The sequence below is a fragment of the Lytechinus pictus genome, chromosome 6, assembly GCF_037042905.1.
Source record: "Lytechinus pictus isolate F3 Inbred chromosome 6, Lp3.0, whole genome shotgun sequence".
NCBI classification, from domain to species: domain Eukaryota; kingdom Metazoa; phylum Echinodermata; class Echinoidea; order Temnopleuroida; family Toxopneustidae; genus Lytechinus; species Lytechinus pictus.
The window spans coordinates 4312787-4339978 of NC_087250.1; the positions used below are offsets into that span (position 1 = coordinate 4312787).

A 27192-nucleotide genomic window follows, 5' to 3' on the forward strand; every position below is an offset into this window, starting at 1 on the left:
ACATTTTTTTCCATTATGCATCAAACTCTTCAAAATAAAACATCAACTACCATCTCCAGCACCTGCACCTGCATTGCGCCCACTTGATCAATGACATTAACTTTTCGGGGGCTGCAATAATATCAAGCCTAATCGCTAACGATGGCGGTCTGCTGCATTCCTCTTAATCATCATGATAATAATTTTGTTGAAAATATATATTTTTTGTGGTGGCTAACACTCTATGTTACGATTACAGCATTGTTGATTTGTTATATATTTAATACCTCTGTACATGTAATATTGGGATTCTCTAATGTGAATAAAAGAGCATGTGAAAATAAAAATACAATAAAATAAAAATAAATTAAAATTTTAATTCGAGGAAGAATTGTGATGGAACGCGTTATCATTAATCTAAAGAAGAAGTTAAGCCCCGATAATTATTTTGGTTTCAAGCCTAAACTTTCATGTTATCAACTCCCGTAGGAACTCGGTGGGACAGCTTTTTTGCTGGTATTTTGGCAAGCAGGTATAACCAATAGCATTGGAAAAATTGTTAAATCTAAGTTCATCAGGCATTTTGGCTGACCTTATAGACGAGACAAATTACTCACAGGCCTTTTTATTAAAGTGAAGACAATGGCAGAGCGGGGATTCGAACTCACAACCTTACGATCATGAGTCCCATGCTCTAACCACTACAGCCAAAAACTCTTTTGTAAGGGGTAAGACATCATTCCAGGGCGTATGGAAAAAAAACACCAACAGCAAAGAAGACAGGGAAATAAATCAATACACTGTGAATACACCAAAAACAAGTATTAAAACCCGAACTTCCTATTCAGAAAAAAACCGGCTACACACACCCGCACACCCTCTCTCTCTCACACACACACCCACATCATTTGACGTGTATATTTTCAGATGTACATGATTATGACAGATAAAGGAATGCTTTTTTTTGCTGTAAAGTACATTATTTCAGAATGTGGGCAGTATTCACATTCCTTCTGTAGAAAAATAACGACTACAAATTATAAATGATACAGAACCAAACGCTGCAATAACGAAGTAGCTTCATTTCCAAAAATGAAACGATCCGTGTGAGAAAAAAATGAATATGTATGTGTGTGTGTGTGTGGCAAAGGTAATGAATAGTCATAGATGACGTAGAGTTACACGAGTTGTAAAGCTTTTTCGCACCTAGGCCTTCCTCAGTGTTTATGTTCTAAGTATAACAAATAAATCAAATTATACAATTAGCAACAGAACAGAAGGGAGATAATCGAGAATAGCCTAAAAATAAAGCGAAACCAAAACAAAGGTAATACATATATGGTAATCATACGGAAGTGTGGGTTAACAAAACATCATATTCAACATAAATAATTATTAATAAAAACTAACTAAGGAAATAAATTACAAGGTTTGCTTCGACTTTTGTCACGTATACTCCTGTCTAAAATGCGTTATATACCCTGATACCGCGAAGTTTGATCATGGAGACCAAAATTGCGCCTGATATCATGGACCCATTAGGCTGATATGCACCGCTTGAACGCCTAATACTCTAAGAAAACCGGGGTTCTTCGAGGACTATCTGCTTATCCTGTATTTGGATCCCTAAGCTTTTTCTTGCACACGTAAAGAAACATTTCTGGCACTCTTTGAAACTCTTCAGACCACGGGACAAATTGGTTCCCATTCGCACTATGTCTAAGAGTGAATAGATTATCATAATGGTTTATATACCAATCACGTTGTATTCCTTCCAAGCTGTATGGTGTCCAAGTCTCTCTCATCAATTTACAGATATTCTTTGAGGACAACCTTGAGCAGATGAGAAAGAAGCATGGCTACTGTCAAGTTGGACTGGATATTCTTAATCTTACTTCTGGTTCACTGTGGAGACAACTTCGTCAATGGTATCATAACATGTAAATGCACTTTTATAACGGTCACATAAATACAAAAATTACATTCATTTGCGTTCGACATTACTCTTTGAATATTTTTTTTTAATATGTATTGGGAAGCATTTACTGTAGTAATTTCTTCCCATTTGTTTACCCCCCCCCCTAATTTTGAAGCAGTACGCTTTTCTTACGATCATGATTTAAAAATAGATGAGCACAAAAATCAGACTTGAAATGTTGAATTTTGAACAGTTTAATCAAAGTTTTTTTCAAACCATGTTCCTGTTTCTGTTTATGGTAACTCACGTAGAAACTTGGCAGGACGGCGTTTTGCTGTTAAACACCAAGCTGGTATATAACCAATTACCAATGAAACATTTTGCGTCTAGGTTAATCGGTCATAGTGGCTGACCTAATAGACGGTAAATATTAATCTCGTGCCTTTTTATCAAAGTGGAGATTTTGGCAGAGTGAGGATTCAAACTCATAACCTTGCGATTGCGAGTCCAATGCTGTAACCACTTGTCCACACGACCCATATGACGTGACACGGTATAAGTGATGTAGGCTAATTTCAACTGTTATCACGTGAAGAAAAATGGTTTCAATTTTTCACCTTAAGATATGACCAATGTCCCTGTTAGGTACCTGAAGGGTGCAATTTCGCAATTTTCTGAAATGCGCAGGATTGTATTATCGAACTTTTAACGCGTCAGAACAACCGCCCCCCCCCCCATCTCCCCAGGACCATGAGAACGATTTTTTTACAGGGCGTGCTGGTTTAATTTGACAAGCAACTAAATGGTCTCGCTACAAAATGAAGATGGTTTTGTTCCAGGACAAGTCAAACACAAAATAATTAAAAAATAACAATTTTCATAAAAAGTTTCAGTCGTCATGGTCGTATTGAGTTAATGTTGGCCATTTACCATATTATTGTTGGATTTCGTTGGGGTACATTCTATGGAAAATAAACGCAGCATTCCCAAGAAAAATAAAAGAGGTGCACCTTCTGCACCCCCAGCATCCCCGCTTCCCCCCCCCAAAAAAAAAAAAATAATGATATAAAAATTTACAGTAATTAGAGATTCATTAATTCATTAATTGAATTAATTAAATAAATGCATAAAATATAAATTGACAAAAAATAAATAAATAAAACAAATACAACTAAATAATGCAATCATATTCAAACAGGAGAAGCGAATCATTTTATACTTGTTTGTACAAGAAGCAGACAAGCGATCAAATAACAATTTACAATTGATAACCAGACTTAACATTGATTGGGGACCAACTTTGACTCGCAATTGTTTGCAAGTTTATTATTTTGTTTTACATTACTGTGTAAAGTTAAAGGTATATACTACCCAGGAAAATCAAGGAAAAGCTTATAATAACTGTTTGGCTAATTTATCACCAGATGTACGTCTTGTTGGTGGTCCAACTCTGAATAAAGGAACAATACAGGTGATGCAAGACGGTGGCCCATGGGAAACAACATGTGGAATAAATATTGATATCGATGACGTCATTGTCATTTGTAAGCAGTTGGGGTATACAGGCGCAAATAGAGCAATACAAAGCACGCCGTATGGACAGGATTCAACGTCACCTAAGATTGTGCTGAGTTGTAATGGTGGTAAGCAGAAGAGGATCAATTAATATTGTACTTAAACATTGCTTCAACGATGAAATGTTTTATCATTTACATGGTTATTGTTATGGGTCACAACGGAGCGTTGTGGCCCAGTGGATTAGTCTTAGACAAAGAGTACTTTTAAAATAACCTTTGTCATGACATTAGTGGGGTGCCGAGAATCGAACACTTGTCACATATTTCAGATTTACAGTAAGATGAGTAAGGTGTTGACAGCTAATACCTAAATAGTTTCAGCTGCCACTATTTGCTCCACGATCCAAACGGCGTACTTAATCGTTGACAAATTGTAGCGATCCTACCACATCGTATCAGATCATATCAGATCCGTCATGACAATCGTATTGATGGTAGAAATATTATACTGGTTAAACAAAAATAGCGATCAGTTACAAAAATGCCAAGGATCTTCCTACGGTGGGAACGATGCATAAGAACTTTTTAATTGTAACATATCATCGTGTCTTTGCTAGATCCTAATAGTATCAACCCGAAACACATGCTTACCCATCCGATCTATGATTTTTCTAGTGTATATTTACAACAGTAAAAAGTTGGCTTCGGATTTTTGTAAATCTTTCTAGGAGAAGACAGCCTCGCTGAGTGTCAATTGTTCGAGCAACAAGGTTGTTCATCGGCTGGAGCAGCCTCATGTCATGGTAGGTGATATTCAATTTGAAGATATTTTTACATTGAGTTCACCGATAACAAAAGCAATCATCCTACTTATTCAAGGTCTTAAAGTGATTGGTTAACATTGGTTTGACTTTTAAAAAATCTGAGCTAGAAGGTCACACTTGTCACCTGTGTCTGTGATATGTTACAAAAATGAAGCCCAGAAAAAATTGCGTTCGAAAATAATTATTTTTAGTGCTTCAAAAATTGAAATATAAAGTGACCGAAAACACCATCTTAATTCCATCCCATACACTTATGTGTACTATTTAGGCGTCTATAAGACGCCTATTTACAAAATCGGGGTTTGCCTTGTAGTTTTAGCTTTTCATTCCCAACAATGGTTCTTTTCAGGGTTTATTAGTTCTTCTAATACATGCACTTGTACACATGTTTCATCTTGGTTTGATAATTTTTTAAATCGGCTGCTCACAAAGTTAAACAATACCTTTAAGTCATCACCATTCACCAGTTGGAATTGTTATCTAGTAATGTTATCTTATATTTCATGGTAAACACCGACTGGTTTTCCTGTTTACGTCATGCGTGATCCATACTTTTACAGTCTTGTCCACGTCTGGTCATCTCTGCTAAAGGATGTAGACATAATGATACCGAATTTTATCATCTCATCAACACTGCTAAAGAGGTCGACACGAAGATATGCAACCAGACCATATCAACTATGATATGTGACCAGTCACCCCAATATCAACAATACGACGCCCATAATGAATTGTGATATTTTGTTATCGAGTCTGAACAAGCACATCCTAAGCTTTAAGATGATTCGTGATTTGCTAATCTTGATCAAAAATAGCTCACTCAAATACTTGATTGAATGCACGGAAAACAAATCGAGAGCTTCAGAAAATAAGGAGAACTTCGTTTGAAGTTTGTATTCACTCATGCATGAGATGTGCGTAATGCGCAATTTCACTGCAGTCTGCTTGCCAAAAACATGTGTTAAAGAAAATCTTGCATCCTCCTATGCTGTTTTGTATTCAACTTTACATCTCGATTTTTTTACAGTATAAAGATGAAGAAATACTCCTTCAGAAAAAAGTAAGTTGTTAATATTGGCTTTTTGAAGACCAATTTACTATTTTGGCCATAAACAGAAAACCTTCCCTGGCGACTTATTGATGGTTTTGTAGTCTAGTTCTAGACGATTTCAATTGAATTCTATTCTCCGACGTATCGTACTATCCCGTGCGTGCGTACGTCTAAGCCGAGTGAGCGCTCAAATCCGAGAACCTATAGATACACCCGATAAATTCTACAGGTTCTTGGATTTGCGTGCTCACTCGGCTTGGGCGTACGCACGTACGGGATAGTACGATACCACGGATAATGGAACTCAATTGAAATCGTTTAGAACTAGACTAGTGGTTTTGGGGTGGTTGGTCACATACAAGATTTCGATATGGTGAAATCCGTGTTCTTGATACCAGATCATCTCAACTCGACCATGTCAACATGATGAGATCCGGAAAAATCCCGACTTTTCGCTGGAGAACGCGAACGCATATTTACGACGGTAGTTGACTTTGGAAGAGAATTTTGGGCCCGTCGTAAAAGACTGTCCTGCAATGCAAGTTGTGTGACATGATTTGTTTGCCTTTTGCATCCACAACGGAAACATTCAATCTGCGGTTCGTGTGCAAACTAGTATGGTAACAGCGACATATCCGATTTAAAACGAGCTCCCAGAGCCACATTTGGTTCCTACCAGAGCTAATGAAAGCCACCCGGGGGTGCCACTTCCATTGAAAAGTTTCCAGGCGCGACCACGCGTAAACGGGGATTTTCCTTTCAAGAGTGGGCACGTTACGTATGTAACGAAATTGGGTGTTTTTCGAAAGGTAAGGTGGTATCCACTCGTCAATGGAAGCAGCCCCCCGGGAATTGAAATCCAATCCCTATTTCGTGGGAAAGTAATACATAATAGCGAGTTTTCGCAAAACTCGGGGACGCATCATTAGGGTCCGGTAACAAAAAAGTTCATGATTAATCATACATTTAATTTTTAAGATTGATTCTACATTAGAGTCAATAGAATCAAATATAGAAAACTGTTCTACAATTATTTCTAAGCTTTGTGTTACAGGCCCTATAGAACTGCTTATCGTGTGCAAAATTCTTTCATGCGACACCATGCACGCCTTTCCAAGATGCGATATTAAATCCTGCATGTAAGACTGGTCATCAGCGTATGCCCACCCGAGGCCTGCGGCGTGCCTCTACTCTGGCGGCTGGCTGGAGATATTCGAAATGCTAGGCCTACATGGTAGATTATGACATGGATAAGAAAGTGTTTTTCAAACAAATCGACTACATTTATTATTGAGTGAGGAAAAACTTACTGAATTAATGCTCGGTTGACTCTTGCACGCATTGTGATGCCCGCATTGCGCCGCATTGATGCGTACCAGTGCGGGACACTTTATGGCACGACTTGGCTACATTAGTTCACGCAACATCCCGACACGTTCATGAAATGTTTGCGCATAGTTCGCGCATAGTTCACGCAGTGTTCACGCACTGTCCCGACGTGCTTCCAGCAAATATTCTCGACACCCTATCCTTTGAAGTATCTAGCACAAATTTAAATATCCAACGTTCTGGTGTTGACACCCCTTCGTTTGTTGATTAGGACGACTCACACTGATCACGTGGTCTGCACTCACAATTTTGCGCATATCATTCGCGAACTATGCGTGAAGTATGCTTGACATATGCGCAAAATATCCGCGACCCTGTCGTGAACTAGTCGTCAACTGCGTGCCTACTATTCTTTGCGCCACGAAATTTCTATTTCGATGCCACGCAGTGGTACGCAGTGGCACAACTAGGTTGCGCATAGTTCACGAATTTGAAATGCGTGCCAAAATTTTCAACATGTTGAAAATTTTGGCACGCATTTCACGCAATGGCACGCACTGCCACGCACCTATCCGCAATTAAGCTGGCACGCATAGTTCGCACACTGGCCCGCATGAGTGCGTGGCCATGCGCAAACTATGCGGGAACCACAATGCGTGCAAGTGTCAACCGAGCTCTAGGCTTAGATGTAGATCATTACAGTCCATCGAATCGATATTGCATCTAATGTGGATTATTGGTGGATCACTGGCAATTGATTCCATGGGTATCATCTCTCCAACCGAAACCATTTCGCATGCGTTGATATGTTCACAGCACATGCAATAGGCCTATCCGTCTGAAAACCATCCGAATTTGCGTTTTTTATTTTATTTTGCTCTCCCCTCCTACACAAACGATAAGCAATCTAGCACACAATGTGATGGGCATTCTTATTTTCTTTCCCCCGAAATTGGGGATTTGATTCAAATTCCCGGGGGGATCGACCACTTCCATTGACAAGTTGATACCAGACGCGACCATGGGAATTCGAAAACGCCCCAATCAAGGGAAGCATGTATTTTCCAGATTATGAAAATGCATCCCTTAACAAGTATTGGAAATTTGACCGAAAATACGTAGCTTTCCTAACAAAATATATCCTTTTTTCAGTTTTTTAAAATATGTTTTGTGACACCCTTATAACATTACATATTCGGAACGTGCCCAGTCTTGAAAAGGAAATCTTTTTTTACACGTGGTCGCGCCTGATTGATATCCACTCGTCAATGGAAGCGGCCTCCCGGGCGGCCCCTTGAGCTCTGGGAGGAACCGAATGTGGCTCTGGAGGCTCGTCCTAAATCGAATATATCGCAGTACTTAGCAACCAGAATTTTGCACAAAAAAGGCAGATTGAATGTTTTTGTCGCGGATGCGAAACGTAAACAAGTTTTCATATCATACAACTTGCATTGCAGGACAGTGTTTTGCGACGGTCCCAAAAGTCTCTTCCAAAATCGATATAACGTCGTAAAGTCCATCTGCGTTGCGCACAGCGAAAAGTGGGGATGCCCGCCATGCACACGGGCATAATGTCCATCACATTGTCTGCGAGATGGCTTGCCGTTTGTGTAGGAGGAGCCAGCAAAATAAAAAAAACGACACATCCGCATCGTTTTTGGACAGATTTGCTGTGCATGCAGATAACGCATGCGAAATGGTTTAGCTGGAGAGGTGAATGTGACCAACGGATTAGCCAGCGTTCCATCAATAATCAACGTTAGATATGCCATATCGATTCGATGGATTGTAATGATATATACCAAAGCCTTCATTCAGTTAGTTTTTCCTCACTTAATATGTACTCGATTAGTTTAAAATACCACTCTCTTATCCATGTCATAATACACCATGTAAGCCCATGGTTTCTAATGAAATCTCAAACATAGCGGCGCGGCCGGAGTCCTGGCCATGAGCAGTCGTGCGCACAAGAAAGCTCTCACAATTTGCGAATGGCATGTTTGGTGTCGCATGAAATAATTTTGCACAGGAAACGCAGGTCTAGAGCCCGTAGCACAAAGCTTAACAATGATTGTAGAACAGTTTTCTACGATTGATTCCATTGGATATAATGTACAATCAATCGTAGAAATCGGGCGATTTGTGTTACGAGATCATATGCCGCGTCCCCAAAGTGTGCGAAAAGTGGCATTGTCACCATGGAGCCGTTTCATAAAGCTGTTCGTAAGTTAAGAGCGACTTTCAGAACGACTGGTGAACCTTTCTTATGCGCTAAACCATCGCCGATTCAATAAACTATATACTACAAGAAAGGATCACCAGTCGTTATTAAAATTGCTCTTAACTTACGAACAGCTTTATGAAACACCCATCAGATCATCCCAACTATAAATGATGTTGATATCGTGAGATCGGCATTGTAAACGGGATGCAGAGTCACAGCGGCCAAATTGGGCTTATACCAACCAAACTTTCAACGTTATTTCCAATTGCTCAACATATCGGTCTGTTTGGAGTCGGTTTCGATGGTGTGTGAGGGTGTGTGTGTGGGTTTGCATGCTTGTTTTGGGTGTCTGTATGTGAGGGTGAAAGTATGTGTGTGTTTATTTGTGTATAGCGAAAGCCACAACATATAGAGTAGACCTACATAACCATGATCATGGTCCCATACACGCTAAAAAATATAAGGTAAAAATGAGGGTAAATATCTGTCCAACCAACACTGTGCGTTTCTTTTGGGCATTTTTTTTTATTTAGCCAGTGTGAAGAAAATTTTGCCCAATCTAAAAAAAAATGCTGCTCCATTTTTAATCTTACTGGACAATATGCTTTCCCGCACTGGGTAAAATACTGCCAAACTTGGTTGGGCACATATTTACCCTCGTGCTGGTTAAAATTTTACTAAATATTTTTACAGTGTAACAGAAAGGTTAGCGATTAGTTGCTAATTTTAGAGAACAATTCTGATTGGTTCCTAGTCAGTCTACTGAGCATAAAGCGCATACAACAATACGGGGCCCTGATATACCTGTAAATTCCGACAATTCAAATGACATTGTGGTGCCGAAATGTGAGCATTGCGGAGCCCAGTGTCTGCGTAGTAGAGAGTACTTGACAGGTATAATATTACGCGGAAAGATGCCACTAGGCTTACTATTATTTTGCCTTTTTTCAAAAAAAATTGTACAAAATGTAACAAAATGCAACGAAATGCAATATAAATCTGCACTGTTAGAAAAAACATAAAATTTTACAGAAAAAAAAATTATATTAAAAAAACAGATTTTACAGAAAGAAGTAACCAAATCATTCTGGACATTGTTAAAACAGGAAAGATTTTATACAATTTTTGTAGAATTTTACAGAACAGGTCTGTTTTAAAAAGGGGGAAAACAGTTTTATTAAACTAAATTTGTAAGGTTACGTACACCAAATATCTATTTTCTGTAATTCTACACAAATGCATGTAATATTACACAGTGCAGTAAGATTACAGGTGTTCTCGAGACTGCTGCAGGAATTTTGTTTTTAAGTATACATTTTCTAACAGTGTGATGTCATGTTTCTTTTTTGGTGTTTTATTCTTGTTATACAGGTGATAATTATCGTGGATGCCATGGCGACCTGCCAGCTGATCGAGTTCTTCGTGATGGTATTTTATTTACTGACCCGAATATGACTATCCCCCTCTGCATCCAGTATTGTAACGCTGTAACTTCATCTTACTATGTGTACGCGGGCGTTGAAAATGCGGATGAATGTTTCTGTGGGGAATTCAGTGATTGCTTCATTAGGCATGGGATAGCATCAGACAGGGACTGCCAAATCCCATGCCGTGGAGACTCCACTGAGAGCTGTGGAGGATTAGGATACATATCTGTCTTTGCCAGTGAGTATTAATATGTAATAGCGGGTTTCCGCACAGTGACGCACTACGGATTAAAAAAAAAACACATTAATATATTAAAAATCCCCGTGAAATGACAAAGACATAGCTGGGAGGACTTTGTCGAAAATTGTTGAATCAGAAATGCAATTTAGTCCTAGGTTTCGGAGCTGACAAAAAAAATGCAGATCTGTAGTTTGCTCCTGAACAAAATTAGAAATTAAATTCACCAGTTTTCGACAAAAACTTCTTGGATGTCTTTGTTATGAAGGGAATTTTACATTTTCTTTGTCATTGAACCCGTGTACATCTCGGATTAAGAGTCCTTAATCATAATATGTATACGAATTATATTTGAACGTTGGACACTTGAAACTCTGCAACGCTGAAAAATCCTTTGAAAATGCAAGTCAAATCATAATGGAGAGCTACACCCGACAAAGGAAATTTAATTAGTGGTGTCGAAAATCTGTTTATCTGACGGTCAATCGGATCGGGGTCGCCCTGGCAACTAACCCGTTTATGTGGTCTACTGATTAAGGCACCGACGCGGCGTTCAAAGCTGGGGGCCCGGGTCCGATTCCCGGCAGACATTTTTTTCGGCATTACCAATTTTCCAAAGGGCAGATAGCTCCGGTGAACCTTGATTTAAGCTACGCCTATCATTGTTCTCTTCATTCATTTCTTTCACAATATATTTGAATGCAAGAGTTGCCAAAGCTGTTGTACATGTATAATTTCTAACATTTATTTATATATCCATTTTTTTTTAAGTAAAGTCATTCATTACTTTAGAATAGTTTGTTTAAAACACTATCCTGTACAGTATGTGTGGCATAATTTGTTTAATCATAATATGCATCATTTACATAGCACTTAATACAAATGTTTCTAAGCGCTACATACTATTACCCCGGCTTTAGCACGGCTATCCTGATCGGGTGCATCAAGCATTCAAGGAATTCCTTCCTACCGGGTACCCATTTACTACACCTGGGTGGAGAATGGCAAATGTAGATAAACGCCTAGCAAAATGACGCTGGTACTGTGGTGGGATTTGAACCACGGATTTTGTGCCACAACACCTCTACAAGTGCATTATGTTTAAGGGCATTATATACTTCTTACTTGCAACCATGTAGTTAACACCGACAAGAGTAGGGGGCGGACCATACCTTCTACTGCACCAACGACGACAACCTTGTCATCAGCCGTACTGCAACCTCGTCACCATTTATGTAAATATGATAGTGAATAATTGAAATTGTAATAATTACGTACGGGGGGCCTTATAAATTTGTTTTTTTAATGTTTCCTCCACTTTTCCGTTTTAAGCACTTCGTTTATATTTCGTAATGATTTAGAATGTTTATTATTTACATTTCATATTCGTCATTTGTTATGTTCAACATAATTATTTTATTACATCAAAGGTTTGCAACGACACAAACTTGTGGAAATAAAACCTCCATGAAATGAAAAAAAAAAATGTCTATACTAGTAAGCGATTTGCATATTTAATGTGGGAAATAAAGAATTTTACTTGACTTGTTTAAAAAAAAGAAAATCTTCGAAGAAACACAAGATTAATTTTTCTGAATGATAGAGAGAAAAGGAAATGCCAAAGACAATGAAAAATTGCGAGAAAGGCGATGCTGACTTTTAAGGTGAAATTATCAATTCATTTTTTCAAACACCGATTAAACAAACGAGTGAAATGATGATGCACGTGTTCTCTTTTAATCGGTGCAGGTGTTGGTGTTGGAGTTGGTGAAGGTGTTATCATAATGTTTCTTATAGTGATTATCATTGTATTGGTACTATACAACCTCAGAATGCGAAAGTAAGTTTCATGAATTATTTTCGATATAATGTTTGACCAAAGATATTTTTAGGGGTGTTGCGTTTGCTATTCACCAAAGGATAGTATGCTAAAAAAATTTAATTTATCCAAAATCATCTTTTTTTTCTTGTATTGTAAAATATTGTCTTCTTCACACGCCACCGCTGCTTAATAATATGCACTTTCTGATTCCTTGAGATACGGAAGTAACTTAGATATGATCAAGGTTCCTCTAAGGAGATACGTATTCAACACTTAAATATATTATTGTTTCAGTGAACTCAATGTCCAATATTGAATGGTATGTACATGTTCCTTTCATGTCTCCTAGCTTCTTATAACTAAATGCTTTTCCTGTACTTTAAAAGGTCAAGTCCACCCGACAAAAATATCGATTTGAATAAATAAAAAAAAAAATCCAACTAGCCTAACGTTGAAAATGTCATCAAAATCGGAAGTTATGACATTTAAAGTTTCGCTTTGATATGCACAACACATCGATATGCAAATGAGATAGTCGATGATGTCCCTCACTATTTATTTTGTTTTATTGCTTGAATTAGACAATATTTTATTTTTTACAGATTTTACAATAGGGACCAACTTGACTAAACCATATATCAAATAATGCTAATTCCACATGTTCATGGAGGAATTTTATCGTTGTTTCACTTGACGATGAGGAGAAAATTAGAATATTTCATATTTCATATAATAAAATACAAAAGAAACAGTGAGTGGATGACATCATCGGTCTCCTCATTAGCATACAGACCAGGATGTGCATATGAAGAGCTTGATTCCAAAAGGAGCTAAATCCACTTTTGATCAAAATGGACTTTTTTATACAAATATATGTATCTTAGACGTGGGAATCAAATGCAACATATCGCATTTTAAAAAAAATTTGGAAAGGTTGGTAAAAATTAATTGCAAATTTGAGTTTTGTTCCAAAAGGAGCTAAATCAAAAACAGTTTTGTTCCAAAGGAGATAAATCCACTATGCGGTTATCTAAAATTTGTTATTTTTCCTATTTTAAAGAAAGTTATACATTCATTTTTTAGGTACTTGTTGTGGATACAAGTTTACACCATCAGTGCAAATTTTGTTGTAAATGACATAATTTTACAATTTTTATGAATGATTTTGGATTAAGCTCTTTTTGGAAATATATATCGAAAAGTAACCGTCCTTAGAAAAGATGACAAAATATATTTTTTTTTTTCATTTTATAATTTTCAATGGATAAACATCATAAAAGATGTGAAATGAACTCTGCTAGCAATGTTTTTATGTTTCGTGTTCAATTTCCAATATCAATCATATTGGCAAAATTGACATTTTACTAGGGTTTTGTTCCAAAAGGAGCTAAATCCATGAAAAATAACATTTCAAAAATTCTTTGAAAATTTAGTATGAATGCTAGAATTTTGAAATCATGATTTCATTAATCTAAAATGTTAGTACTATCATCTATATCAAAATAAAACAGCAGTGGCTAAAGGAAATTGGTGAATAAAAAAATCTTGATTTACAGAAAAATACCAAAAGTGGATTTAGCTCCTTTTGGAACAAAACTCTTCATATACTGTTTTTTTTTATGAAATGGCTAGAATTGAGAGCAATGTGAGGTTCTGTGAAAACGTTGGTGCAAAAGTTAGGGGGAAATGACGTGTTCAACAGAGATTGAAGCTAGTCAGTTAATATAAAAATGCTAGAAACTCACACAAATTTAACAGAGGGGATATGATTTTGCTGAAATTTTTAGGGGAAAACTCTGATCAAACAAAAAACCTAAACAACAAAGTAGTTTTCACGCATGTACATTAAAACACTAAAAGGTTGGTTTTGCACCCTTCGCCTACGATGGGCCATAACTCTGTACCCCGTGACAATTGTGATGCAAGGAATGTGTCAAAGTAAACTTGATGAGTAATTCGATCATGTAGAATAAAAATCACAAGAATAATTTGTGCATTTTTATATAGCTGACCTTTGAACTTCGGTTGCATTTTCTTTAGAAACATCCTGTATAGTATTCAGAACGTGTGAGGCGTGACTAAGGTCGGACGCTTTCATGTTCTATATAGCTTTTACAACCTGATCACGTTTGTAATTACATCTATCCAGGGTATATATTTAACATGCTGGAAATTATTATTTTTTTAATTTATTTAACATTATCAATCACGTCTATATTTATATTGTCTGCTTTAAAATTTATTAGTTGTTAAACTGTGTATTTATCTTCATTTTAATGTTCTATCAATTATTAGTATTACAGACCAGTTCTGTGTACATGTAACTTGGTCTGGGAGGGAGACCATCGGGTCACATTCATCAAGTTAGCTTTTCCCATACCCCGGCAGCTAAGTTACATATACCCATCTACGGCTATGCTTTTATTCATATTTTGTTGAAATTTTATTGAATATTGTAACTGCCGAATTGATAATGAATAAATGAATAAATAAATAAAAAAAAACATGCTGGAATGATGTTGGGAAATAACGCAATCAATGATAAATAATAAACCGTGCTCATTATCGTCACAACTGAATCAGAATGCACAGCAACTTCTCTTTGAAGTGCTTCCCATTCTATTCTAACTTTCCATTATGACTCTCTCTAGGATGATGGAAGATCTTAACAAGGATCAGAAGACACAAATTTTGTTTCAGTCTCCCAATTCGACAGACAAAGACACGGGGTTTTACCATGATGTTCAGGATGTCAGGAAATTAGCCTCATCGTCATCGCCCGATGAACAGAGACGTGACAGTGTCTTAGATCCCAACGTTCGCAGTCACCTGCCAAATTCATACATGACGTAACTGAAATAATGATAATGATAATAATAATGATGCTGATAAAAATAATGATAATAATAATAATGATAATGATAATAGTAATAATAATAATTATAATGATGATGACAATGAATAACAGTTTTGGGGGCGTTTTCTAAAAGAGATAAAACATCTCTTTATGTGATATACAGACATGACAGAGTAAAACATTAATAATTCTAATATAATTCTGAAAAGGGCTTGGTCCAACTGCACTTACGGATGCATAAAGGATGTAAAACGGAAACGAATCTTGCCATCCGTTGGAAAACGTTATGTATCCGAGAGCAGATCATCCTGAGATTCGGAACGGACAAAAAATTGCAAATGTGTCGTTTGTCCAGAGTCCATGCATGATGACATTGATGTTTTGATTCACCGATTTTCGATAAAGGCTGTTTTGTCATTAAAGGGCTTTTCACAAAAGATTCTCTCCGTAAAGCCCGTCTCACACTATGCGATTCGTTGCGAATCGAATTTGGAATCAATTGTGATAACATTTGATATGGATATTCCAACTAATAAAATATTACGGATCAGAGTTCAGAATAGTGGTAGGAGTACTGAAATCGAAATTCAGTCCAGTTGGAGCCTTCCTGAATGAATAAAAACAAATTCAATTCCAAATCGTACTGGCGTCATCACCGGCTGTGACTTGAAGCCAATTTGGACTTTACTCCGACTCCGACCATAGGGCTTGCCGCAAAGTAAAAATATGATTTTAGTTTTCCAAATAACGTATTTTTAATAAAGTTGGTTGATCAGTTGTCTCGCAAAGCGGTTGAAACTGTAAAAGAGTTCACGACGTTTCGTTGGCTGCTGCTCAACTTTGTCAAGTGATGGAGACTTCGGTGCGAGGGCGAAGGTTATAGCGAGTATGCGGACGTCGCACCGAAGTCTCCATCACTTGACAAAGTTGAGCAGCAGCCAACGAAACGTCGTGAACTCTCCTACAGTTTCAACCGCTTTGCGAGACAACTGAACAACCAACTCTATTGAAATCTCCGCGATGACGAACATCTTCAGAACATAATTTTACTTCCTGGAACTTTCATATTTAATGAAAAATGCGATTTCTTGAAAAATCGCGTCGCATCGGATCGCATAGTGTAAGACAGGCTTTAGATAATGCGTCTGTGAAGTGATTGCGACTACTTTCTAATTTTATTTTCTTTGCTAAACTTTCTTCTCTTCAGGTTGACGAAGGATTCTAACAATGATGAGATGACACAATATATGGATTTGGTCCAGTCCTCTAGTTCGACCGACAAACATACATCGTTGTTCATTGATATCGTAAATGCAAGCGAACAAGCCTCACCGGACGACGAGGTTGTCTACTCCTCGAAGATATATAAATAAAAACCTGACAGCGCATTGGGTCCCTACGATCATGACGATAGCAGTGAGGTGTCCTAAGCTTATTGTGAAAATGGGGAAGAGAATAATTCCATGTATAAGTGGTACCCTTTTCAGTAACTAGGTCCGGACCTGGGGCCCGTTTCATGAAGGACTTGCAAGTGTTGTAACTTTGCCATTATGGCAACTACCATGGTAATCTTTATTCTGATTGGCTGCTGAGCCATGCTACCATGGTAGTTGATATTATGGCAAAATTACAACAGTTGCAAGTCCTTTATGAAACGGGCCCCAGGGCCGGCCTTACTTCGTAAAATGTTCAGTTCATTTTAGCCCGCGCCATTCATGAACTATTTTGATGCTGCTTTTATCATTACCAGGACAGCGCCAGGGTCCGACCAAATAGTTTATGAATGATGGCAGCACAGGGCCCCGGCTGAAATTCCTCGCACGGGTTAATTAAAGGTCACAGAATTTTTGAATGGGTCAATGTAAAAGCAGCTCGGCTCTGCTATATAGTTACTGAAAGCGTTTATTTTTTATATTTTTTAAATATTTTTTGGTGCGGACTATTTTAGTGCGGGCCTGCAGGGCAAAACATTATGAGTTGCTAAAAGGGGTACCATAGTGACTGCTTACATGGATAAGGAATGGTCCACTCTTCTGCAAGCAAGAAAGGCTACGAGTGTGGTTGCCAAGGTTCTTCTTGCCAGTGTTATTACAATTTGATTATATTTTGATGGATCAGAAGGTCTTTAATGTAACATAAACTTACCCATTATATTAACGCATCTAACGCATTGTTTGGACAACATTACATACAAGCTTATATTCTAATTTTAATTTCATATCAAATGTAATTGTTTATCATAATATTTTACGTCATCAAAGTGTTTTCATTAATATAATTTATGAATGTAATGATGATTACATTTTTTTTCTGACTAGGTTTTATCATCCGATAATAGCATAACATTGTTTATTTAAATGCATAAACATTTTATAGTGACTGGATATATAAGTGCACATGGAAACAAACACTCTAATTATTAAGTTCTTTGTTTTTAATAAGTTATGCATTTGTAAACCCCGACTAGTGAGGAGAGCTTCATAACAGAAACTAAATTTTCTTTTAGTCATCCTCAGGCACTAGTCGGTGGTAATTTCTTCCTCTTGTACATATTCTTGTTGTCATTTAACTGGAAATGAAATAAATGAAAAAAATTAAATAAACACATGATTTAGATTGAAGGAGAGCTATAGAGGTCTCTATAAAAGTTAGTATGAGCAGTCAATTCCATAGAAGTTGCAATTTATTGTTTATTTCATGTCTTGATTTTGTTTATTCAAGATTCAAGATTCAAGAAGATTCAAGAAGTTTATTTCATTTCCATGACAAATATAAATTAAATACAGATACAAATCAAAGTACGAATACAAAATCAATTTTACCTTAGCATAATTATACAACAAAAGCTTGTATAAACAGTAAAAAACGTGTATGGAACTGAGGGGATCCACTAATAGTCTAGGTGATTGGTGAAAAAAATGTTCAGAAAATGGTACAAGCATGAAAATCGGCACAAAGGTAGAGTAAGTTATTCTAAACATTTTTAGCAGGGGGTGCCAACGTGAGTTCACCGAACATAGCAACGGTTGCTAGGTAACATATTTACCTTAGTAACTGAGCTTAATTGGGCTAAAGTAACATTTTCATAAGCGATATGTCATACAAATTTTAATCTAAAGCATGTTCCTTTGTATCACAACAGTTTTGATCCATTTATTCGTAGCAACGGTTGCTAAGGGACCCTCTTCCGTAGCAACAAATTCTATATCTTAATTCAGATCATTATAATCTACTCAGAATAGCTCAGAAATTATATCTGGCCCATAGATTCATCATGTGATGAATGTTTCCATAGGTAGACCTAATGAGTACCATAGCAACCTTTGCTAAGTAACATTTCCCACGGTAACAATTATTATAGGGTATCTATTAATGATTATAATTTTTTTTTTTTTCGCATCTTTTCTATTAAAGCATTAATACATTAATCACAAAAACCAAAGAACAATGTATACAAGCCCATGCGAAGTACCAGTTGCTATTACGTTTTCTGTAGCAACCAATGGTTAAAGGCAGTATGGTAAGATTATTGATGTGTAAATCATAGAGGTACTAATAGATGCTTAAAAAGTAAAACCTTGCACAAATTAAACTACCTCATGAAATGGTTCATAGTTCCAAAGACGATGTCTATGGGTTCCATAGTATTGGTATAATAATACTTATTGCATATCAAAAGAACTTCACTTTTAACACCAATCTTTATCCATTTTGAAACCATATTATGGATTAACCTAAACATATGTAAAATATCGACCCTCGGAATAATTCAACAAAAGGTGGTTTCAAACCGCCTCGATCACAAGAATCCCCGTTAAGTTACGAGAACTTTTAAGGCTTTTAAAATACCCATATTCCTGCATTCACACCGCCCCGAAACATACCCTTCAGGGGGGGGGGGGGGGCGTTTCATGAAAGGGCTTGTCGGACATTTTATCCGACAAGTACCAGTTTATCCAACAGTTACCATAGGAACAGTGCCTCTCAGCCAATCAGAATCAAGGAAAGATGTCAGATCTGACAACTTTTCGGATGAAAATATTGATGAAACGCTCCCCAGGATAAGTTCCTGCATGAAGTTACGAGCATGAGCAGTATGTTCTGATAAGCAGGCAAGGCGCGAGATTCAAAATCACTAGCCCAGCAGCCACCCACGGCGCCCGCGCCCAACGTCACGCTGGGCTAAAAGTTCCTGTAAATTGCTTTCACATTGCCAAAATACCTGCGACCTTAGATAAATCCCCACGAAAGTTCTCGTTATTTGGCCAAGTACCTACTATTTAGAGGGTATTTTCTTTCGGGAAAATTTCGCGTAGTTTGCTTTCACATTACCAAAATACCTGGAACTGACGAACTTTGAGGCGGTCTGAAACCACCTAATATCAACATTTAGCAAGAGGTCACTCTTGTATAAGAACGGTTACAAGAACTCCCCAGGAGGTCATGGGTACTTACAACCTAAATAGCTCTGATCTTGAAGAGATAACCACGAAGAGATGACCACCAAGAATTGATTGAGTCATATAAGTTTAGAATTATTTCAAACACATAAATCTTGTCAAAAATTAATTTTCAAATGAGTGATTGGATACCACTTATCCCTTGCTAACAGCAGTCGTTCGCTTGAAAGCCAACACACTTTGCCTTGGTTTACCCACTCCCTTCCGTAGCCTGCAATGAAGATCATATTAGTTCTCCATGTTGTTCCCTAACCAAACGCCATGGGTAGGAGTTGATTTTGCCCAGGCGTTTTGATCAATCCTGCGCAGCTGGGGGAAAGATCTGTTAGAATTGATTGCGACCCTTCAGTTCCGTTTTCTGGCCTGTTGGCCTGGATCCTGCAGCTACATGATCTATCATGACTTCTGCAGAAGTTGATTTGTACCTGTTACTTCCGATTCCAGGTGTTTTGACCTGGAACAATCCTGCAGCTCCACGATCTATCATGACGTGAAAGATCTTGCTAGTGGTAATTTAGACCCGTCAGATCCGTTTTTATATAGGCATGCTGGCCTGGATCCTGGAGCTAAATGACTTGATCCTGCCGAAGATGATTTGGACCTGTCCGTCCTTTTTCCGGGTGTTTTGACCTGGAACAATCATGCAGCTCCAGGACGTGTCATCACGTAAAAGATTTCGCAACAGTTGATTTGGACCAACCAGTTCTGTTTTCAGGCGTGGTGGTCTGGATCCTGCAGCTCAGGGCTCTATCATGAGTTGAAAGCTTGTGCAGAAGCTGATTTGGACCTTTTTGATATTTTTCTAGGTGTTTTTACCTGGATCAATCCTGCAGCTCCAGGACTTAGCATCACTTGAAAGATCTATTAGATTCGATTTAGACCATCAGTTCCGTTTCCAGGGGTGTTGGTCTCGATCCTGCAACTACAAGATCCATTGTGACTTCTGTAAATGTCGATTTGGACCTGTCAGTTCCTATTCCACGTGTTTTGACCTGGATTAATAATGTAGCTCTGGGATCTATCATGACATGAAAGATCTTGCTAGAGATGATTTTGACATGTCAGTTCCGTTTCTAGGCATGTTGACCTGGATTCTGCAGCTATATGATTGATCTATCATGGCTCGATCCTGCAGAAGTTGATTGGACCTGTCCTTTCTGTATCCAGGTGTTTTGACCTGGATCAATCCTACAGCTCCATGATCCATGACTTGAAAGCATGCGCATAAGTTAGTTTGACCTGTTAGTTCCAATTGCAGGTATTTTGGCCGGGATCTTGCAGCTTCAAGACCGATCATGACTTGATAAATCTTGCAGGACTATGCTTTATCACCTACGTATATGAAGTACTTATGATATCAGGTTGGCTCGACGCGATCCATACTCGGCCACAGAACATTATCATGAAGTTCTGATATGCTTCTTCCTTCCGTATACCTCCGATACTTCTTGGCATGTCCAACTCAGATGGAAATGATCCTGCTGATGGCACTACCACCTTGTCTCGCAATATAATTTCCTTATGAAGAGAAATGTTTCTTACACTTTGATTGATGAACAAGTAATTGTCCGACCGAAGAGGATGATGACTGTAACTTTCTTGATATATTCCTCTGTTGCATCTGCTATTCTTTGTCGAGCATACTGCATGTTTCACAGTGGCCTTGCTTTTCCGCACTTATGATTAACCCAGACAGTCTTAACTTAATTTTTTGACTAAATATATGCCCTACTCTGAGAAGGCATGTGCGACACATAAAATGTATGTTCGATTAATTCGCTAGAATTCTACCCAAAGTCCCAAGCTATTGGAAACTTACAGTGTAAAAATAATTTATTTATTTTCCTTCATCTAGAAACTGTTGCAAAATATCATGTAAATTATGACTCAAGTGCCCAGAATTATGATAAAATGATGGAGATACATACAGTGGCAATTGCTTCTAATAAACTTGGGATTAGAATCATTGGTTTTTTTTTTTTTTTTTTTAAAGATGCTGAAATATAATGGGCAAGAATGATGAAAGAAGTCATTTGAAGCTGATTAGAAAGCTCTGTACCATCACCTTAAAATTGCTTTCCATTTTCCAGCCATACTTTTTGATGTCTTGGTACAACATACAATATCTTGCATATTACTGCTTCATCTTCATGATAGGATGCGACGTTAATGATTAGTGTCAATTACAGAGATAAACATTTCTATTAAAATGTGTTGTTGTATTTTAATGTACTGCTTCGTGACGTATTCACAAGTGGTACATGTATATGCAGTCGATGATTGAAGCTGTTTCAGGTCTACTGTCCATGCTATACAGTGAACATACATTCAATGCTGCTTGGGGCTGTTTCAGGTCTACTGTGCATGCTATGTACAGTGCACATACAGTCAATGATGCTTGATGCTGTTTCAGGTCTACTGTACATGCTATACAGTGAACATACAGTCAATGCTGCTTGAGGCAGTTTCAGGTCTACTGTGCATGCTATGCACAGTACACATACAGTCAATGATGTTTGAGGCTGTTTCATGTCTACTGTACATGCTATACAGTGAACATACAGTCAATGCTTGAGGCCGTTTCAAGTCTACTGTACATGCTCTTCAAGTTAGTCAAAAATATCAAAACTTTACCGACAATTAAGTGTGTGGGCATTAATCGCCATTGCTTCCCAATTATGCATTGTCATTTGGGAGCGATTAGTTCATACCTATCAAATTTCTGCTTCCCTTTGTCCTAAAAGTTCATGCACTACAATACCCTTTCTCATTTTCATAACAGGCGAGATCCTATATAATCATTAAATAGTAAGCACATTCAATGACCCAGTGATGATTTTTGTCGGTGTGTTAGCTGTGTCATGTATGAATAAATAATATGAAGAAAAAAATCAAAAAAATCAAATCATGCATATCAAAATTATGTTTGTTTTACCTAAAAACTCTTATTATTATGCAGATATTATATTATTTGGACTGCTATTTATTTTTCAGGTCAATGAGATATTGTTTACTCCAAGGTTTATTACTTTGACCAATTATTTTACCATTTCCATTAAAAAATTATGACCAGATGTTGTATTTAGTAATATTTTCTATAGTTGCTATGGAAAATGTGTTGCTTAGCAACTGTTCCTGTATATGGTTGGAACGTTGCTTGATATGTGATTGTAAAATTGGCAATTCGAAGTCAAAATATAGTTTTTTAAATGTAGATAACACCCCAAAATGGTGGTTGCTACGGTAAATATGTTACCTAGCAACTGTTGCTATACGAGGAGAGATCAGGTTGGCACCCTCTGCTAAAAATGTTCAGCACTATTTACTCTACCTGTCAGCCAAATTTCATGCTTGTACCATAATTTGAACAATTCTTGCTAATTTTTGCACCGATCATCCAGACTATAAAAAAGCATTGCTTGTAGAGCGTGGATCCCCTATAGATTTATTTCCAATTCCACCAATGACAATGCGTCGTTCGGTTTCGGTTCAAGATTTTTGTCCCGTTGCGGAAAACGTTTACGGGCATCTCATAAAATTTGAGCGCAAGTCCCGAATACGTGCGTGTGATTGGCTCAAAGCCAAGTCGCAATCGACTTCTAAGATTACGTTTGATTGCAGCGCTTTCTATAAACAGGTCCTGTGTATATGAAGAGCTCACGAAATTACCAGTATATTTTTTGTTAATTTCTAGCCTCCTACGCAATTCTGATTTAAATACAAACGGTAAAGTTGATGGTCTATTATCTACTTTTTTGTTATTACGTAACAAATGTATATACACAGTCCAAAAAGCAATATTAATGATATCATCTAGTTCTTTGTGCTCTTTATTATCAATCAAAAGATCGACATCATTAATAACATATTTATTAATTATTTTTTTTACATAAACCGAACTATATGACCAAAAGTTTTAATTCAATTTACATGTAATCAAAGCATGTATTATGTCCTCTTTTACATAAAAAAAAATATTATCTTATGCATCTTCACTTATACACCGTATACATTAATTTCTTTTTACAGGCAATAAACTATACAGTATTTAGAAATTAAATGATCTAAGTTTGTTTTATTTGACTGTTAACAAGTTTCTCTCGTAACAAATATTCCAGATAATGCTCATTTTTGAAATATTTACCGAAAAGAAACATTAACGCGAAGTTGACCTTTCATGACGTATATTATAATTGTAAATGAATCTTAAAGGTATTTGATTAATACATTTTACTGAGTTACCTATTTTTTATTTGGGTATATTAAGCTCCGCAGATGTTTGTAGGTTCTCAATAATTTATAGGAAAATAAAATTATGAAATTATAGGTATAGCTTGCCTTTGTTTTTAATAATAAAAAATGACAGAGCTTTTACTTTGTCTAAATTTCAACATAAACGAAATTTCTGATTTTTTTCTAAAACCTCCATCAACATTCAAAATGTCTTCCAAGTAGATTATTTAACTATTGTACCATTCTTTGAAAAATAGTTGTGATCTATTAAAAACAATGTAATGATTTAACCATAGAATATCATTTTTTACCTGGTATTCTTTTCTGAATGATATTTCTTTATCAATCGGCAGGGGGACGCGACCCCCTACCAAAAATAGTAGGGGGACACAATATCAAATGCCCCCTACTATTTTTGGTCTTTTATGATGCCGGATAAACACATAATTTACAATTGAAATGATACATGTATTTTGGACTAAATTACCTTACATTTTAGGTGAAAACCTTTTTTTTTTTGCTCGTAATTTTTTTTGGTTCATATGCCCTTACATTTTTTGTGATATTTGTTTTGCCTGTCAAAGTTTCCAGCCCCTGGTCCCCCCTACCTTTTGGGACATATTTCCACCCATGTCAATCAGTGTCCAAGCTCGAATTATTTCAACATAAAATGGAGGCACTTTCTTATCAAACGATAGGGTAACATTGTGAACCCGAAAGTCACTATTGAGTTCAATCAGGCTTTGTGCGGGGATTACGCAGCTCCCGTAGACAACGGGAGAGCCTATTGAATTTGAGCTACTGAATTTTGTAATTCCCTTAGTCTTTGTACAGGGATCTCCTGGTTCCAGTAGCCAATGAGTTTCCCGTTGCCTTCCAAATTCGTAGTTCCCGCGTATTCCTTGTAAAGAGATCACCTGGTTCCAGTAGCCAAAGGGTTGACCTGTTGATCACTGATTTTTGTAACTCCAACAGGCTATGTACAGGGATCACCTGGTTCCATTAGGCAATGGCTTAACCTGTTTACTACTGTATTCTGTGATTCCTATAGGCTATGTACAGGGATCACTTGGTTCCAGTAGGCGATGGGTTAACCTGATGAATAATAAGATCTGTAATTCCAACAGGCTATGTACAGGGATCACCTGGTTCCAGTAGGCGATGGGTTAACCTGTTGAATACAAAATTATGTAATTCCCATAAGCTTGTACAGCTTGATCCAATCAATCTCAACTGTATGGAAATCCATCCATACCATTTTTTTTATACAGGAAATTTCCACAATTTCCTTAATAAGCAAAACAATCACACTAAATCTTTAAGAGAATGATGAATGCATGAATATTATTTGAACAAATTTGCATTGTACATGGGATTGTTGACGTTGCTGACCGTCCATAGTTCTGGTCGATAGAATCAATCGCAACTCTTTGAAAGACGGGGCCCAGGTTCCAGTAGCCAATGTATTAACCTGTTGACTATTGAATTCCGTAATTCCCGTAGTTTTTGCACAGGGATCACCCGGTTCTAGTAGTCAATGGGTTAATATCGTGTGTAATTAATTATGTGATTCCTAAACCATTTGTACAGCGATTACTCGGTTCTCATAGCCAATGGGTTAACCCGTTGACTTCAGGATTGTGTAATTCCCATAGACTTTAATTGTACAGGGACCAGCGAGTTCCAGTGGGCGATTGGTTAACCTGTTCATTGCAGAATTGTGTAATTCTCATTGGCTGTATACAGGGATCACCACGTTCCCGTGGACAAAGGGTTAAGGAATAGGAAACCAAACATAAAGACAAGTTCGTAGTTACTTAATGGACAATATTGGTCAAATGACCTTTCATTTTTTTTCTTCATTATGATAGGCAGATTTCAAAGCAGGATATCACGTATGCATGCCTTACATAGCAGGATAAAGAAATTGAATAGACTAGGTGACTAGAAAAGCAAATCAGTGAACACTCTATGAAGGTATTTGTTGAAATTCTACTTTGAATGCATATTATAGCATGTTGTGCAATGTACTTTGCAGACTGTGAAATACCAGTCGTTCGTGGACGCATTGTTGCTTTTGTGGATGTAAATGAAAAACACAATTCGAAAGAATATATGAATAATTAATACATCATAGTTGGTGGTTATTTCATTAGATTGTCACTTTAGTACCAATGACCTTCCTCTGATCATGCGCAGAATCTTATGTTCATACGCAGAGTGAAACTACGAACTGGCTTATTGAACGCTTCGTGAAAGATACCCATCTGCATGATCTGGAGCCATAAACAACTCACTTGATCACCCAATCCGCCGTATCAATGAAGACTTAAAGTACTTTCTATATGCCTACTTTTGCCTCAGGCTAATTTTCCACTATGTAATTTCTCTATTTTCAATCTATCGCCATTCACATCCCTAGGAGAACGTAATCCAGAGAGCTCCGGCGCGCCAAGCTGGCCGAAGCCCAAATGATGACCATGCTGCCACAGGTAACAAAATAATAGTAACATGGGTAAACTCGAGATTGGGGTACCAAGAACACCCCAAATTAACGAAGAAAAAAACCAAAATCACGCGGAGGAAGGTCTAACGGACAGAAAATCCTGACATCGAGGCAGTAGCCAGACCCTCAAATAAGAGTGGGGGGGGGGGGGGGGAACTGCGCTCGTTCACTCGCTTTCAAAATTGCAAATTCGCGCATGCGCCCTCGGTATATCCGTTTTTTGCAATTTTGAAAGGGAGTGAACGAACGCGGCGTTCCCCCCTTTTTTGAGGTTCTGGCTACTGCCTCGACGTCAGATTTTTGCTGTCCGTTAGACCTTAAATCCATGGAATTAAGGCGGGTGCATGATTTATTATTATTTTTTTTTATTTTTGGTATTTTTGTAACCCAACCTAAAAAGGTACCCATGTTACTTGTTAGTGTTTGTTACCTGTGGCAGCCAATGGTTACCTTCTGGGCTCCAGCCCGTTTCGTGGGTCGGAGCTCTCTGGGTTAAGGAGAACGAAACTTTCGGGACAATTAGATCTCAAAACCGTCTTTGCCAAAGGTTAGTGAGCCGGAACAGCAGTCTCTTCCCTAAACTGTTAACAAATAATTTAAACAACGCGGTTTACTATCTGAATTGCCCAGTTGTTGTTTAAAAGTGTTAAACAAGTGTTTAAAATCTTAAACAACCATGATCAAATTATTCCCAAATTATTGACAATTAAACATTCAAATTTAAACTTTGTTGTTTAAGATTCTGAACACTTACTTAGAATGTTTAAACAATGTGGGATTCACATAGTAAACAGCGGTGTTGGACGT

The 27192-nt window shown here is 37.4% G+C and overlaps 1 protein-coding gene across 1 annotated transcript; it reads left to right on the forward strand.

Annotated features, from left to right (window-relative positions):
- Nucleotides 1-1685: 1685 nt before the first annotated feature.
- On the forward strand, nt 1686-23703 carry LOC129263041 (uncharacterized). The gene is made up of 9 exons (XM_064100527.1): nt 1686-1919; nt 3322-3540; nt 4143-4217; nt 10214-10507; nt 11647-11742; nt 12257-12347; nt 14981-15178; nt 16394-18088; nt 23060-23703. Exons 1-8 carry the CDS (start codon nt 1835-1837, stop codon nt 16557-16559), a joined length of 1224 nt encoding a protein of 407 aa, XP_063956597.1. The 5' UTR covers nt 1686-1834; the 3' UTR covers nt 16560-18088; nt 23060-23703.
- Nucleotides 23704-27192: the final 3489 nt, after the last annotated feature.